The 16,010-nt window shown below is 38.9% G+C and overlaps 2 protein-coding genes across 2 annotated transcripts in view; one reads left to right on the top strand and one right to left on the bottom strand.

Moving 5' to 3' along the window:
- LOC139662808 (sodium-dependent phosphate transport protein 2A-like) overlaps nt 1-3,485 on the bottom strand; it is a 7,255-nt gene extending 3,770 nt beyond the window's left edge. Inside the window, 6 exon segments of the mRNA XM_071541530.1 lie at nt 406-463; nt 1,079-1,210; nt 2,361-2,556; nt 2,640-2,751; nt 2,919-3,062; nt 3,350-3,485. Of these exon segments, the coding sequence (XP_071397631.1) occupies nt 406-463; nt 1,079-1,210; nt 2,361-2,556; nt 2,640-2,751; nt 2,919-3,062; nt 3,350-3,485 (778 nt within the window).
- Nucleotides 3,486-6,491: 3,006 nt separating this feature from the next.
- On the top strand, nt 6,492-14,210 carry LOC139662812 (organic cation/carnitine transporter 2-like). The gene is made up of 10 exons (XM_071541534.1): nt 6,492-6,698; nt 7,253-7,435; nt 8,607-8,710; nt 9,274-9,428; nt 9,784-9,955; nt 10,193-10,319; nt 10,809-10,915; nt 11,883-12,097; nt 13,368-13,550; nt 14,071-14,210. Exons 1-10 carry the CDS (start codon nt 6,492-6,494, stop codon nt 14,208-14,210), a joined length of 1,593 nt encoding a protein of 530 aa, XP_071397635.1.
- The last annotated feature ends 1,800 nt before the right edge of the window (nt 14,211-16,010 follow it).

Raw genomic sequence — 16,010 nt, 5'->3', positions numbered from 1 at the left:
GACAACTTTAATTAAACAACTTTAATACTACAAGTCAAGGTATTTTAGTTGCAATAGCTTTCGCCCGGCATTATGCATGCAATCCTATAACTCTGACAAAGGCTTTTGCAGCCGAAACACATTTATTTTCTAATATTAAAGAGTTGTCAATTATACTCCAACAGTGGCTGATTTTTTTCATTCCTTTGATTCTTTTTGATTTATGCACCTTGAAGGAGCTGCAAAGTTTTTTTTTGTCTTTGTCTATGACTAGCACACACACACCAGTAGAAAGAAGTGAGAAAATACAGTATATGAGAGATGGGAGAAGAGAAGAGAAGAGAAGAGAAGAGAAGAGAAGAGAAGAGAAGAGAAGAGAAGAGAAGAGGACCCAAAAGGAGATACTTTAACGATAAAATGTCTTACATTTCTTTGCCTGTACTGAGAGAGAGAGGTTGCTGGTGCTCCAGGCCGTTTCATTGTCCTGTCAGCAAGGAATAAACAGCCAGAGAGACAGACTGAGGCACAGACACACAAACTCATGTGTGACATCCAATCATAGTTTGGGATCCACTGTAACCACATTATTGAAAACCCACAGCCAGCTTCCCCCACCCCACTTACTGACTGTATACCACACTGTCAGAAGAGTCACGACTCAGCAAGACAGTTTTACACAGCAACTCCATTTGCATTGATACATGTATTATCTATTGTGTCATCAAATTTATATATGTGTTTATATTTATATATATATGTTTGATTAGTGCTATTGTCACATAATCCCGGCGGGCGAATATAATCTTTGCATTATTCAAATCCACAACACATCATCTGCGTTTCAGAATTAGTGCTAATTTTCCCCCCCAAAAAAATTGAGACTGGGTGTGTATAACATACTAAGATAGAATCTCATGATATTTTGCTTGCATGGCAACTAACCTTTAAGTGCTCAGGTAGAGTATAGCCTACCTTTCATAAACCTATTTATTGATTAAGGTGACATACAAGTTCATAGATTTACTTATGTATGCATTTTGATTGATTGATGACATGTGCCATTCAAAACATTCTCTTGCTTTTATGTTTCTTGACAAACAAACACACACACACACACATTGCATCATACCTGTACCATGATGGTTGTAGTTGGACACCACTGCTTCACCAGACTCCTGTTCCTCATGCTCTGGTCTCCAGTAGCGATGGCTGTGATGACAGACCGGTCCAGCTACACAGAAAATCGTGTCATAGAGTTACGACATATTGCTGCTAACAATGGAAAACATAGGGATTTTGCTTATCGACTAACAACAGTAAAAAGAAGCAGAAGAAGTGAAAGAAACTTTACGGAGAATTACAGTGTAATCCTGTTGCGTGGGAGCCTTTTATCTCCAGTTTTTACTTTTTTTACAAGCAATAGTAAACTTTTAAAGAGATGCTACAGACTGAATATAGAGGTGGGAATTTTACTGAATTTAGACAAATTTGCATCTATTAGCAGCAGAAGTAATCTTTTTGTCAGGTACTTCTTAGTCTGGGCCAAGTCAGTTTGTCCTCACCGTAAAATATGACATGATACAACTTCAGTGTAGTGAGATGTATACAATACAGTGTCTAACTGTGAAAGGTGTGGAGAGTGGTTCCAAAAGAGTTTCCAAAGAGGCAAAATATTGGAAAATACGGGTGGGGAACCACTTCTAATGCAAAAAGAACACTATTTATTCAAGCGAATAAAGTCACAAAGATGAAAATGTGTAGGTTGTGGAACAGTATGGCTCTATATTAATATCTATTAATCTCTATAAAGAATTTACTCTATACATTTTCATTTTGTTTCCTCTTGTTTCATGCGTTTCCAGTATTACTCTTTTCAGAGGATGCACACAAGAAATTTGGGAGCAAAGGTTGGAATAAATGATCTCTGACTCTATAATGATGTGCTGAGTGGAGCTAGACTTTTAAAAGTAACATTAACTTTACTTCAAACCCAGAGAGGGTCCTTTGGCACTTGTGATAGCAAAAGTTAAGAGCCTTCATTTTAGACTGGCAATCTGAAAAGGTAAAACTGACTAATGCCAGGTTAGTCAGTGTTAACATTTCAGATGAGGAAATGAAATACCATGCAACACCACTATGCAAAACCATTTAATAGTTGATCTTTTGCTACTAGACCTTTTTCTCTCCTTTTTCCCCTTTTTTGGCAGATTGCCAATGTAGAATGAAGGATTTTAACTGTTGCTATCACAGTTGAATACCTCAGATCCTGTTTGGTTTTTAACACATTCTTGTAGTGCTCATTCTCAATTTGCTTTGTTGTCCATCCTGAATACTAAAAAATGGTAGCCAGTGCTTATCAAAACATACATGCTGTCTAGTACCTGGATGATCAGTTTGGTGAGTGGCTCGGTGATGACCTTTAGAAGCTCGGGCGCCTCTTCTCCGGTCCTGAGTCGGAGGGCGTCGACCGCAACCTGTGACAGATGCCTCAGCAGACCACTCACAGCCTCCAGGGGGAGGAGCACCAGGACGGATAGCCAATTAAAACAGTCGTGGACCGTGGCTCCGGCAAACGCCCTGGAATAAGCACGTTTAACAGGCTTTCCAAAAATAAACATACACATAAATGTATGCAACTGCACACATTCACACAGTCCTACCGTTCAAACTCATCTCTCTCCCCAGCCTGCATTAGAGCAACAATGGTGTTGGTGACTGATGTCCCAATGTTAGAGCCCATGATGATAGGAATGGCTGACCGAACATCCAGCACTACACAGAAAGACACAATTAGACAGACGGAAACACTAAAATCAATCAATTGATTAGATAGATGTGTTGTGTTGGTCTTGACGAGGTCGGGTGTCTTTTCACAGTGTAGGTACATTAATGGTGATTACCGTAGTTGTAGATGTATTAAGACTGAGGCTGTAACTCACACCCAGAGGAGACGAGGCTGACTATGATGGAGGTGGAGGTGGAGGAGCTCTGGACTAACACCGTCACCAGTATCCCCACCACCAGCCCCGCCACCGGGTTAGACAGGATAGCGTTTTCCTGGAAGATATCACCTGCTACCCTTCCTGGGAGAGAGAGAGAGAGAGGGAGGGAGGGGGGAAGAGAGAGAGAGAGAGAGAGAGAGAGAAAGCAAGAGGTGGATAGAGGCAAATAAACAGAGAGAAAGGTAGAGAAACAGCTCTGATTTCCAATATCAAGCAAAGTATGTGTTAGAATAAATAAAAACATACTTACAGACTATTATACTTCTAGAATAATATGTTGCTAATTCAATGGGAATTTGACTTCTTATGGCACTAACACTGCTGATATTTATGATGATGAGGGTGATCGTGATGAAGGCTATACCTACCTCCAGCTAGTTGGAAGGCAGAGCTTAGAATGTCAAGGGAGCAGACGAAGAGGTAGAGGAGGAGGAAGAGGAGCGGGGTCTTGGAGAGACCGGTTACCACAGATTTCACTCGTGTCAGTTTCAACTGAGTTTCCATGGTAGGATCCTGTAAGGCAGCAGTTGTCGTTAACGGTGGAAGAATAAGTAGTTGTAGTTGTAGTAGCAGCAGTCGTAGTAGCAGTAGTAGTAGTAGTAGTAGTGGTAGTAGAAGGGATTGGAGTCATAGTAGTAGTTGTAGTAAAGCTGTAGTAGTAGAAGGAGTTGTGGTAGTAATGCTGTAGTAGTATCAGTAGTAGTAGTAGTAGTAGTAGTAGTAGAGATTGTAGTCATAGTAGTAGTTGTAGTAGTAGTTGTAGTAGTGGTAGTAAAGCTGTAGTAGTAGTAGCATTGATTTGATTGACTGTAACTGAAAACTTCTACAGTGCACTGCACTGTAGAAGGGAAAATGGAAAGGGAAAGGGAAACTGTAAGATTACAGTAGCAGTTTATCAAGCACTTTATATAAACCATAACGGTAAGATACTGTGCATTAACCTAACACTTCTATAACGATGAACAGTTTTAGCATTACAGACCGCACTATAACCAAAACTGTGTCCAAAACATGAATGAATATCAAAGCAAAGCAAAAATTATTTAAAAAATTACTGCTTCAAACATAGTATGTATTATTTTACCATACCTTGGGTTTTGGTGAAACGGTGCCAAAGAAAGCTAAATGTTGATTCAGACTGCAGTCCCACCTGACAAAGAAAGAAAGAAAGAAAGAAAGAAAGAAAGTGCAGTAAAAGAGCAGAGCAAAAGAAAACAGAATGACAGAAGGTGGGGGAAAGCCAACAGAATGAAATAGAAAAGAACAAAAGAAAAAAGGAAAAGTTCACTTGCTCTCTCCTCATACAGTTAAAGAGAGACAGAGTGAGGGAAAAGCGAGAAAGGAGATAGAGAGGAGAAAGAAGCAGACGGAATAAGAAAAGGAGGCGCTACTGTGAAGTGAAGATTAACCCAATTAGTAGAGCATGGTTGACAGGTGGTATAATGTAAACTCTCTTTCTCCATTTCTCTTTCTCTGTCCTTCTGTCTCTGTCACTATTGGATATCATGCTTTCTATTTGTCATATACTTACATATTTACTTTCTTAGTCTATTTGTGGAGGGGGGATTGCCGCAGGATTGGTTGGGTTAATCTGTATCACCTTTATCACCTCTTCTTTCTTTCTGTATTTATCAACAGACAACTGCCATATCCAACCAGTTAAAGAAATAACTGCTTAATCATTAGTGAATGACTTGTAGTTGTAGTTTTGGTAACTATTTAAATTACAGGCCATTAATTATGACTGGAAATAACTAAGTAATATCCAAGTGAAATAGATGATAATAACTCGTTATAGCATTAGAATGACTGGATTATGTGTTATTTACGTTTTGAATTAAATAGAGTGAAATCAACTTGGTCCTAATCTTGGGTTAGTGTGGGCATGATCCCATATGCTTAAAACTTGTGGGAATAGGACCACTTATCCAGATTCACTGGTCAGGATACATGACAATTTGAACTTCACTATCACTCACAAGACAAACTGGTCTCAGATCAGCACCACTATTGGTAGATATTGTCAGAAAAAGTTGACTAAAGACAAGTAAAGTGGCAACATCTAGTGATGAACTTGAGTTATGACCTTTTTTTTTTATATATCTTTACATGACCATAGGGGAAGTGTTTCACATAAATGCAAGCTCTCATTTATTCATTCATTTTCAAAACTCTTGTCTTGTCAATCCTGTATTTATAAGCCTAAATTAAAAAAAAAATAATGTTTGTGAAAATAATTTGTTCCTGGGATGCTACAAATTTCTCTAATATTAAAAGGAGGAGGGGGCATGGTTGGTGATCAATAGCATAGGTTTCTTAAAATTCCCAACCTTCCCTTTGACAGGTGATTGAGATGTTGAGGCCGGCTATTAAAGAACCCCATGAAACATCATCTTTACTTCCTTGATTTGATGTATTTCATGTTGACACAGGATTTTGGGGCATAATGCAGTAAGCAATCGTTCAAAACTCTAACCAATGGAATATGAAAGGGAGAGAAAGGCAGTTTTATGTAAATAGGGTGCGGGATTGTTCAAAAATTTAGTTTTATTTAAGCCTACTGGTGCAGCATGAGGTCATTAAAGATACTGTGGTTTTCAGGAAGTAACAGTAAGATGCTAATCTTTACAATAAGTAACCTAGTATCATATTATCTGGCTTGATCCTCTGTGCGCTTTACCCTTCCTCACCTTAACAATGCTAACAACAGATTAATCATTTTAGCCACGCCCACTTAGGCTAATCAGAGACAACTCAGTTTAGCTACTGATAGTTTGAACAGGGAGGAGCAATGTGGCCTTAAGATAAGGCCATGTCACTTCACAGAGCGGGAGGTTTCACATACTTTGTTCTACACTGCAAAAAATACCCACAGAAACAAGTGATTTAGCCTAGAAATCATCAGTCAGCAAAAAATCTGGCAATGAGGTGAGATCATTTCAATTGTTTCCAATGCAAATCAACTTAGTTTGAGAATTTTCTTGAAACAGGTGACAATATGCTGAAATAAGGTCGATCACTCAACTTGTGTCAACATGATGTCACTTGAAACAAGTTAATTTGCTCTGAAAACAAGTGACATTATCTCACACTGTTGGCAGTTTTTTTCATTTGTTTTCAGAAAAATAGGATTTTTAGACTCAGTACGAGATTAAATCCCTTGTTGAGATGGATATTTTTTGCAGTGTGTTTATATCATCGTGGCAATCATTAAGTGAAGTGCTGCAGATGCTTGGATCTCAGTCAGAGGAAATTGCCTTTCGTGTCTGGTGCCAGTAATCCAGTGCAGCCACAGATAATAGCCAGCATGTATACTTTGTCCAAAAGGTTTCTTGCAACTGTGATGCAAGTTTAGTTTAGACAGTGTGTGGCATATTGTTACATTATTACAGTGCATAGGGCATAGTCTAGTACAGGATAAAGACTTCAGATCGGCCAAAAGACATTAAGACATTTATAGGAAGACAGTAGACAGACCAAAAGTAGTAGGGAGAGGAGGATTCTGGGACTATGAAGGACTATGATGAGGCCACAGCCTTCCTGGGACAGTGGGGATGTTTCCAGCAGACGGTCTTCTTCCTGCTCTGTGCCAGCACCATCCCCAATGGATTCAGTGCTTTCTCTGTTATCTTCCTGGCTGACATTCCCCGCCACCACTGCCTGGTTCCTAAGGTCAACCTGACCCAAGAGTGGCGCAAGGCTATCATCCCAATAGAGGTGAGCATGTGACCTCAAGGCATAATAAAAGACCTTTTATGAAGTTTTTTCTTAGCTGCAAAACACCCAACCCAAATAAGAAATTACTAAAATATTCCCGTGGGGACTTGTAGTGTTTCTGTGGCACTTAATAGTGGGTTTATAGTGACTTTATGGCATGGTATCTCTATATTACTCCTATAGGAACTTGTAGTTTAGACTTATGTTTGCTTTGATATTTGTATATATCCTAAAATTTATTATATGATTACTGACACACTGTTTCATTAAGGGTTGATGGACAAGGTGGAGAATAAACATTGGAGAGACTTTTTTGGGATAAAGGGCATAAGCAAGTCCACGCGTATTTACGTACACAGCTGATAAAGCAGCAACACTTTACAATGGCCATATCTTTGGGTTAAGCTATGGAAAGGTATTGTAAGGACACAACAAAACAAAATCACAATTTTATCACATTTCCTTACACAGTATTGTTGTGTTCTTACGATACAGGAATAATACCTTTGCAGGTGAAATGTTACCGATAAAGTTTGTGTTGATGTGACTGTGAGTTGGTGAACGGAGAAGAGGAGCTGAGCAAGTGCAGCAGGTATCGGCTGGATGTGGTCAGAAACCTGTCTGCTCAGGGAGTCGTTCCTGGAAGGGACGTCAACCTCACTGAACTGGGGCAGGAGGGCTGTTTGGACGGATGGAGCTACAGCAGAGACATCTATCAATCCACCATCGTCTCTGAGGTCAGTGTGTGTGTACGTGTAGTGGCTGAAGTAGTAAGAGGAGGAGTGATTGTAGTAGTAGTAGTAGTGGCAGTATGTTTTAGTAGTAAAAGTACTAGTAGCAATAGCTTTAGTAGTAGTAGTAGTAGTTGTAACATGACTTCCATGATCCCACAGTAGGAAATTCCTTATCGTAATCTTTATCAATTCTTTCTCAGTTGGTTTTGATATGAGAATTATTGGTGAGGAAAATGAGAAAGTAATGCAGCTGTATCGATTACTAATTAGAAATAAAATAACATTGGGATCAAAAGGGGACAATAACTTGCTGATCCAGACATTGAAACGTAGGATGCTCTTAAACAGACTTTGGGGCCTGGCCCCCATACAAACAGCATGATTGATAACTGGCACCTAAACTGCACAGAAATGTTTTTATTTTTCACAAAATACACCGTTGGGGTGAAAGATATGACTTACATGAAGAGACAAGTTAAAGAGAGATATTTAAGCCATGAGATAAATATGAATCCTGTAAAAGGAGTGCAACAAAATTGGAAGTTGTTCCTAATGTTTTGTACACTGAGAACACAAGATACTACATGTTTATTTGACATACATTAATATTTTATGAGGAGATTTTGCATTGAAAGACTCTAAAAGCAAAGAAAAGGGGGAGTGCACATTGCAATATTTTATTTTTCTAATCTGTCAAAATGAAAATCAGAATTCAGGGCTGTCAATACTAGTAGTTGACTCTTCATGGATTTATACAGAGATATGGGGGCTATAGAGAAAATGTTTTACCAAAGTGTAATATTGCTTTAAGTGGCAATTGGACACACTGAAGAATGGACTAAAGTCGGAGAAGTCTTGAGAGCTTTTACAGTACATGCCCACTTTAGAGTTGTAGGTCTACACGCACAATATTAGGACCACCTTTCTAAAGTTTCCCCACCTCAATGTCTCAATGTATAAAAATACTTCTTTAATCTGTCTGCAACCCATCATCAATATTCCCCCTTCATGATTGAAGTGGGTTTAAATCAATAAAGGATCATAACATTAACATGGATTCCCCTGGTTAATCAATGTATTTCATTGTTTCTAGTATTTTATAGCATCAGTGTAGATAGAACTTTGTTCTATCATCATTTTTTTTAACTGTCTCCTTAATGCACCGATCTTCCAGTTTGACCTGGTGTGCAGTGAGCAGTGGAAGCAGCCGTTCACCTCCACAGTTTACTTCCTGGGAGTGCTTTTTGGATCCTTCTTCTCAGGACAGCTCTCAGACAGGTACTGAAAACACAAGCACAATGTGATGTGATATGATATGAGATGATATGATATGATATGAGATGATATGATATGATATGAGATGAGATGAGATGAGATGAGATGAGATGAGATGAGATGAGATGAGATGAGATGAGATGAGATGAGATGATGCAATGGAGTACGAAACGATACAATATGATATGAATCGGTACCATATGACATGATACAATACGAAACAATATGATATGATGTGATATGATATGATATGATATGATATGATATGATATGAGATGATATGATATGATATGATATGATATGATATAGCTCTACCAGGTTTTTCTTATCTGCCAAGTAGAAATTTATTAATATCCAAAAGTAATTAAATACTCATTTCAAAAGGATGTGAAAATACCGTCTATGGATAATGGTTGAATAGAAAGCTTAGCAGCAGTAAATGAAATTTGCATCAATTGCACTTTTCAGAAGTCTCTTTATAATCCCCTCTTTTCATCTTAAAAGGGGAATATCATCACATTTTGTCTAATGTTGCTGTTATTTTATTGTTGGGCATCCCATGATAGATTTGGAAGGAAGCCGGTTCTCTTTGCAACCATGGCAGTTCAGACGATTTTTACTTTTGTGCAAGTCTTCTCCCCTTCCTGGACGGTGTTCTCCATCCTCTTCTTCACCATTGGTTTGGGACAAATCTCCAACTATGTGGCTGCATTCGTGCTGGGTATGTGTGAACATCTCATGCTTTAATTATCGGAATAATATTTTCCTACATAGGAAGTAGGAACAGATTAAAACTGACAAAATAACCCTGGTAATGAGATCAGTATGATCAGAATGAATGTGGGAGAAAAATGTAATTTGTGTGAAATGTATTTGCAGATAAAGAAAATGCAAGAATTGTCAGTGTTTTTGGATAATCCTGATGATATTCAGTACATTTGTCAAACCATCCAATGAAACGGAGAAGGCAAAGTAACATATACAGTAAGTCTCCTTGTATGCTTGTCTCTCTTTCTCTCACTCTCATTCTCTGCATATGTCTCCCTCTCTTTCTGTCTTTCTCTCCATCCCTGCAGGCACTGAGATCCTGGCAGGCAATGTCCGTGTCCTGTACGCCTCTCTGGGTGTGTGCATCTGCTTTGCCTTTGGCTACATGATGCTCCCTCTCTTCGCTTACTTTATAAGGGACTGGAAATCTCTCCTGCTGGCTCTGTCTCTGCCTGGCCTGGTCTACATCCCTCTCTGGTGGTGGGTTGCACTCATTCTCATTGCGTTAGATTACATTGCACTTCAAAGTACTATTTATTCAGCTAAGCTTTTGGTCAATGGACCTTCATCAGAGCATGTCTGCACTACCGAAGGAGCTTTAGAGAAGTAAACAAAACACATGTATGGATCAACCTTTGTTTTTATTTTTTAAGTCCCTCTGATCCAGCCATTTCAAGCCTGAACCCCTCTCTCTATCTCTGTCCCATAATGAGGCAGGTTCATCCCAGAGTCTCCTCGCTGGCTGCTCTCTCAGGGAAGAGTGGAGGAGGCGGAGGCCATAGTGAGAGACGCTGCTAAGAAGAACAAAGTCGAGGCTCCACAGGTCATCTTTGAAGATTACAATGTAGGTTTGCTTTGACGTAAACTTAAAGCACACAGGAGTTAACACAGGCATTTTGACAGAGGCTCAAGCACAAAAAGTTCCACCAGAATCAGAATAATATTTGCAATATTTGCACATGTAGCTTGCATGATTGCATATAAAGTGGGTAGATTTTGCAGATTTGGTGATTAGATTAACTACTTGAATGGGTTGTATAGCAAAATGACATTTGTCTAGATTCTGGCTAGATGATTAGGATATTTTGTTTATGTGATATCTGAGTTTGCTGAATCTTTTCTTTTTTATGATGTTGTACACCCATGGAACTACTTGGTAGTGTCATGTAAGTCTATGTGGGCTGGGCACCTTATGTGTATGACACTTCAATAAACTAATCAATCAAACAATCAATCAATAGAGTAGATTCATAGATTAACAGAAGAACAACCCTAGCATATTATCGGGTGACACCACGAACTGAGAGTGAGAGTGAGGTTTTGTATCCTGCAGACAGATATGGAAAATACCAAGTTTAAACCGGAGGAACGGCACACTGTTCTTGACTTGGTGCGAACCAGCAACATCAGAACCACGACACTCATTCTCTTCTTGGTGTGGTGAGTATTCAATACACTTACCAATTAAGAGTTTCACATACATGTACCAGTTTCAGAAGTGCAGGGCAGCAGATCCGGTGCCCATTGAGCCGATAGGGGGGTCAGTGTCTTGCTCATGGACAGATTGTCAGGGTTGGACAAAGGGTCAAACTTGTGCTTTTGCAGGTACAGGTTGGTGTCTGTAACCACTGGCTACTATTTACTGTTCCTACAATTCTGGCAGTAGTGGAGATGATCGTGGTAGTGGTGGAGATGGTCTTGTTTGGACCCTCAATTTTCAAGATTTTCTTTTCCAAATATAGCTCAGTCGACTACTTTACTTTACTCTGTTGTCATAAAATATTGACATTTGATATTCTGTACACATTTCTCCTTTGGTCAAAGTTGTTTCCTTCTTTGCTATGATGCCCAAAGAACCCAAAGTTCAGTGATGCAAATTCCTCAAAGGTTTGATATCCAGGGCTTTCTCCAGTCCATGTGACAGTTGTGTGAAATGCATGATCCACATACAGTAGCTGAAACAACTGTTCTGGTTCTCACGTGTTACGTCTGATTATGTGACCCTTTTACAACTACACTGCAGTACAACCAACCTTTCTCACTCATTGAACTTTGATGGTCTATCTTCAACAAGGCTGTTAAAAGATAACAAATTCAAAGAATACTTAGTAAAGCCAAAGGGTTGGGACATAATGACGTCTAGTTCATTGAAGGTGACAAAACTCTGTAAGCTGTTAATACAGTATGTCCCTGTCACCAAGATACAGTATATTCCTCTACATTTATAGTGTGCTTTTTGGACACATGTTGGTTTTCTTATGTGAACATGTGAAATTTTCTTGTGAAATACTGAATAGTTTTCAGCCCCTAGGCCTCCTCTGACAATCAAATGAAACAACCTGAGAAGGAAAAACTACTATACTATATTCTCTATATATCTATATTCTCTGCTCTGTATCTTGCCCAGGTTCACTCTGAGTACCGGCTACTTCGGCCTGTCCCTGAACACATCCCGTCTCCATGGCAACCCCTATCTCAGCTGTTTCATCTCGGCAGCCATCGAGGTGCCGGCATACATTTTCAGCTGGCTGACGCTGCGGTGTCTTCCCCGGCGGCTGTCTGCCGCTGGCACCATGCTGCTGGGAGGACTGTCACTCTACTTCATTCAGCTGGTGCCTCCAAGTGAGTTACAAGGCAGTTCTCTCTGGAAAAAGAGACACTCAAGACTATAAGAGACTGAGAGGGTTCCCAGACATCAGCCGACTTGCGGCGGGAATCCCTGTCACTTTGTCTCAAATTATCATATTATCACGTTCTGCTGTTGTACTTCTTTTAACTGCCCCAGAAATGAGCATCAGCTAAATGCATGTCAGAATAGTGACAGGGAACATCGGTTTGAACATTTTATGTTGTTTTCACTCACAGATAATGTTTTTTCACTGCATTTTCTCATCACCATCTGGAAGTCAACATAAACTTAGTTGTCTGTAAGGGATCTGTCTGGCATAACCTGGTTAAATAAAGTCTAGTTTAATGAATGAAAGAAGGCAACTCACAAGACAACTATGGCTCAACTATATGAAACCATAGACACCCAAAGTAGCACATGGAGCTATCATATGTCACACAAATAGCGTCTGACTGCTATTTTGTGCACTGAAGGGGGTATATGGGTAAAGAGCCGTACTTCTGGAACCACAAGATACACACAGAGAAGCATGAAAAAAAAAAGTAGGAAAAAAAATCAGCAGAGGCATAAACACTTGCAAATTTGCACCTAAAGTATATATTTTTTAGAGCACTGGTAAACAGGCTGTGAGTAGACTACATGAAATTTGATTAGTTGGAACTTAATTGATCCATGGCAAATTGGAAAGAAATTAAAGTCCCCGTGAAATGAACTCCCATTACTTTTACTTCGTGGAAAACAGAGTATCTTTCATGGCGACCTCATGCTGCACCAGTAGGCGTAAATATACATTTCTAACCAATAAAAACCATCAGATTTTTTAACAAATCCGCCCCTCCGCACCCTCCCCATCAAATAAAATTCCCTTTCTCTCCCTGACTCATATTCCATTGCTTTAGACTTTTGAATGATCCCTCACTGTGTTATGTCCCACCCCAACATCCCGTTTCAACAGGAAATGCATCAAATCAAGGAAGTAAAGATGCTATTTCATGGGGTCTTTAAATTTCAAACAGTTACCTCTCGCTGCCATTTGGGGCCGCCAAATACAAAATTGCCAAATGCAGCTTTAACCATTCTACCTTTACAGGGATCAAACCACCAAACTCTTCTGTCTTGGCCCATTCTGTGTCCCTCTCATCCTTCTCAATGCCACAATAACAGAAGAATATGAGCACAGTGCAACCTGTGTCCTTAAATAACAGCAAAGGCTTCACTCTATTCTGTTCTATTCCACCCTAATCCATTTCCCTTCTCCTTCAGGTTTACCGGAAATGGCCATAGCACTGGAGATGCTGGGTAAATTCGGCATTACCATCGGTACAGCGTTGATATACGTCTATACCGGGGAGCTGTACCCCACAGTGATCAGGAACACAGCGACCGGGACGTGTGCTATGTTCTCCAGACTGGGCAGTGCCATCGCATCTTACTTCATACAGTTGGGTAAGTAGACCAGGGTTAAATAAAAGTTATTTGCACTTGTTTTAACCTGCTTGGAGCACCAGGTGGGTGGGGTTTTCCACATCAGCATGATTTATATAGTGTCAAGTCAATGGTCAATCGCAGAAAGTCGATTCGCTGAGCAGGTTGCACCAAAATCTGCCATATTCCCAGACTGGGCCTTTGGATCTGACCAGGTCACCTAGTGTGGACGCCATGTATTCCAGCACACTCATGCATTCACACATAAATGCGTGCGCACACACACACACACACACACACACACACACACATATACACACACACTGGGCCTTGAAAAAAGAGAATGGAAAGCTGCACATTCATCATAGAAAGCTTGGAGCAGATGATGAGTGTGCAGCTTTTCATTCTCTTTTTACCAAACAAGACAATTTGATGTCCAAGTGAGTGTGGGAATCTTGGCACACACACACACACACACACACACACACACACACAGGACACAGACTTTCCCCCATCCTAATGTGTCCCTCTCCTTGTATAGGTGTGTACTATAAGTATCTGCCATACATTATACTGGGGACTCTGGCTGTTCTGTCTGCCTTGGCCACCGTCTTCCTGCCAGAGACCTTTGGACGACCGCTACCTGAAACTATTCAACAGATGTATAAGAGAGAAAGGTAGGTTGTTAAAGGAATACGCCACCGTTTTTTATGGAGCTTCTAGTGTGCCGACCTTATCATTATAGACTAATTTATAAGTTAATTATTATTGCTTAATTTATAGATAGGACCTAACTGACACTAGGGATGGGACGATATGCTTATCTCAATATACGATTGAATGATGATTTGATACAACAACAATATGATGTTGTAAATAAAAGTTAAATGACAACAAAGTATGAATTATGTTTATTTCTGAGCCAAAAATCTCTCTAGCAATGGCATTGGCTTGCTAGAATGTAAACAATTTTAAAATGTCATTACAAAGTGCAAATAATATAATTTGGATGGAGAGCTTGTGAAATTGTGATGGTCACGATTCATTTTTCTGCCCGACAATAAATATTGTCACATTTTTGTATTGCAATATATTGAATTTTGATATATCGTCCCATCCTACCTGACACCGGGTGTTCAAACAGAAAATGTAAAAGTTTTCATGACCTGGGTAGACAGCAGCAAAATGGACATTTATTTAGATGAAAGTGTCACAGATTATTACTTTAATATAGCCTAACCACCAAAATCATCATCATCATCATCATCATCATCATCATCATCATGAGTATGGGTGGATGTGAGGATGGTGACACCAGTGGTTGTTTTATTTTTTGGCAGAACACTAAATAACATAATGTTTTTTTCTCTAACAGGATAAAGTGGCCATGCACCAGTACAAAGTATAAAAGCCCAACACCTGTGGTACTTTTGGAAAGTAGATTCTGATTACCTAATGCACAACTGAGATGAATGATATTAATCATTTTTACAATTTACTGTCATTACTATTTACTATTCTTACTATTTAAAATTGCTATTACACATTTTTCATCATGGATATATATTGTTTGTCTATTTAATACATGACTTGAGGATATGATAATATTACATTTGTTTACTCTTTTCTATGACATAAGCATGAAGAATTAAAGAATTTGAACTTGAGTGACACATATTACCAATTTGGAGTGAATTTATTTCCAGCATTTGTTGTCTATGTTTGTCTCATTTAGGGATTGATCTATATATATAGATATATATATATATATACTGAACAAAAATATAAATGCAACACTTTTGTTTTTGCTCCCATTTTTCATGAGTTGAAATATCTATATATATATAGATATATATAGATATATATAGATATCTGTTATCTTTCATCACAAAAATGCATAGAAAATATTGACATATATATATGACAATGTGTCAAGCATTAAAAGTATTAAAAAATTTGAAGATGCAAATGTGCCATAAAAAATACTATACAAAAGTGAGAATGTTACTGGTTCAGTAAAAAAGCAAGTTGGATTTCATACAAAAATGTTACAAAATATCTGACCTCAGCAAGGATTACATTTAATTTTGGGATCAGAATATTAGAAACTTCATTGTATGTATAGGGACTAAATTAGATAATATATCTGACTGTTAACTTTTCAAAAAGTGTATTACTGTCAGCTTTAGTGAGTAGAAATGGTAATTAACAGTATTAATGGTAACATCTGCACTTGCAGAATGCATAGAAAGGTCTTGTTATTCTGTATTCATCATACAGTATTTCACACGTGTCACAGAAGAAGCTGATGACTGCAATTAAGGCATTTCTCTTAGCTGAACTTTGAGTTTCATGACCCTTGGTCCCTTTAAAACCATATTCAATCATTTCAAAAATTCAGTGACAGAACAGTTTTTTCATCGTTCCTGAAAAGTGTCCACTTTGCAGTAATGTGTGCAGAGACTTGATGTTTGCCCAACC

Source organism: Centroberyx affinis, unplaced genomic scaffold (genome assembly GCF_046629955.1).
Source record: "Centroberyx affinis isolate AG114_WGS23_722 - 3 ecotype Tasmania unplaced genomic scaffold, CSIRO-AGI_Caff_v1 ptg003896l_1, whole genome shotgun sequence".
Classification (NCBI taxonomy): domain Eukaryota; kingdom Metazoa; phylum Chordata; class Actinopteri; order Beryciformes; family Berycidae; genus Centroberyx; species Centroberyx affinis.
Note: the sequence above shows the minus strand (reverse complement) of the source record. Positions and strands in the feature narration are given on the sequence as shown.

What these genes read in the sequence shown, in the direction of transcription:
- LOC139662812 (XM_071541534.1), top strand. Translation starts at nt 6,492, where the DNA reads ATGAAGGACTATGATGAGGCCACAGCCTTCCTGGGACAGTGGGGATGT. An exon ending in GTCTACATCCCTCTCTGGTG is followed by an intron (nt 9,956 to 10,192) that starts GTGGGTTGCACT and finishes ATAATGAGGCAG; the next exon opens with GTTCATCCCAGAGTCTCCTC. An exon ending in TCATCTTTGAAGATTACAAT is followed by an intron (nt 10,320 to 10,808) that starts GTAGGTTTGCTT and finishes TGTATCCTGCAG; the next exon opens with ACAGATATGGAAAATACCAA.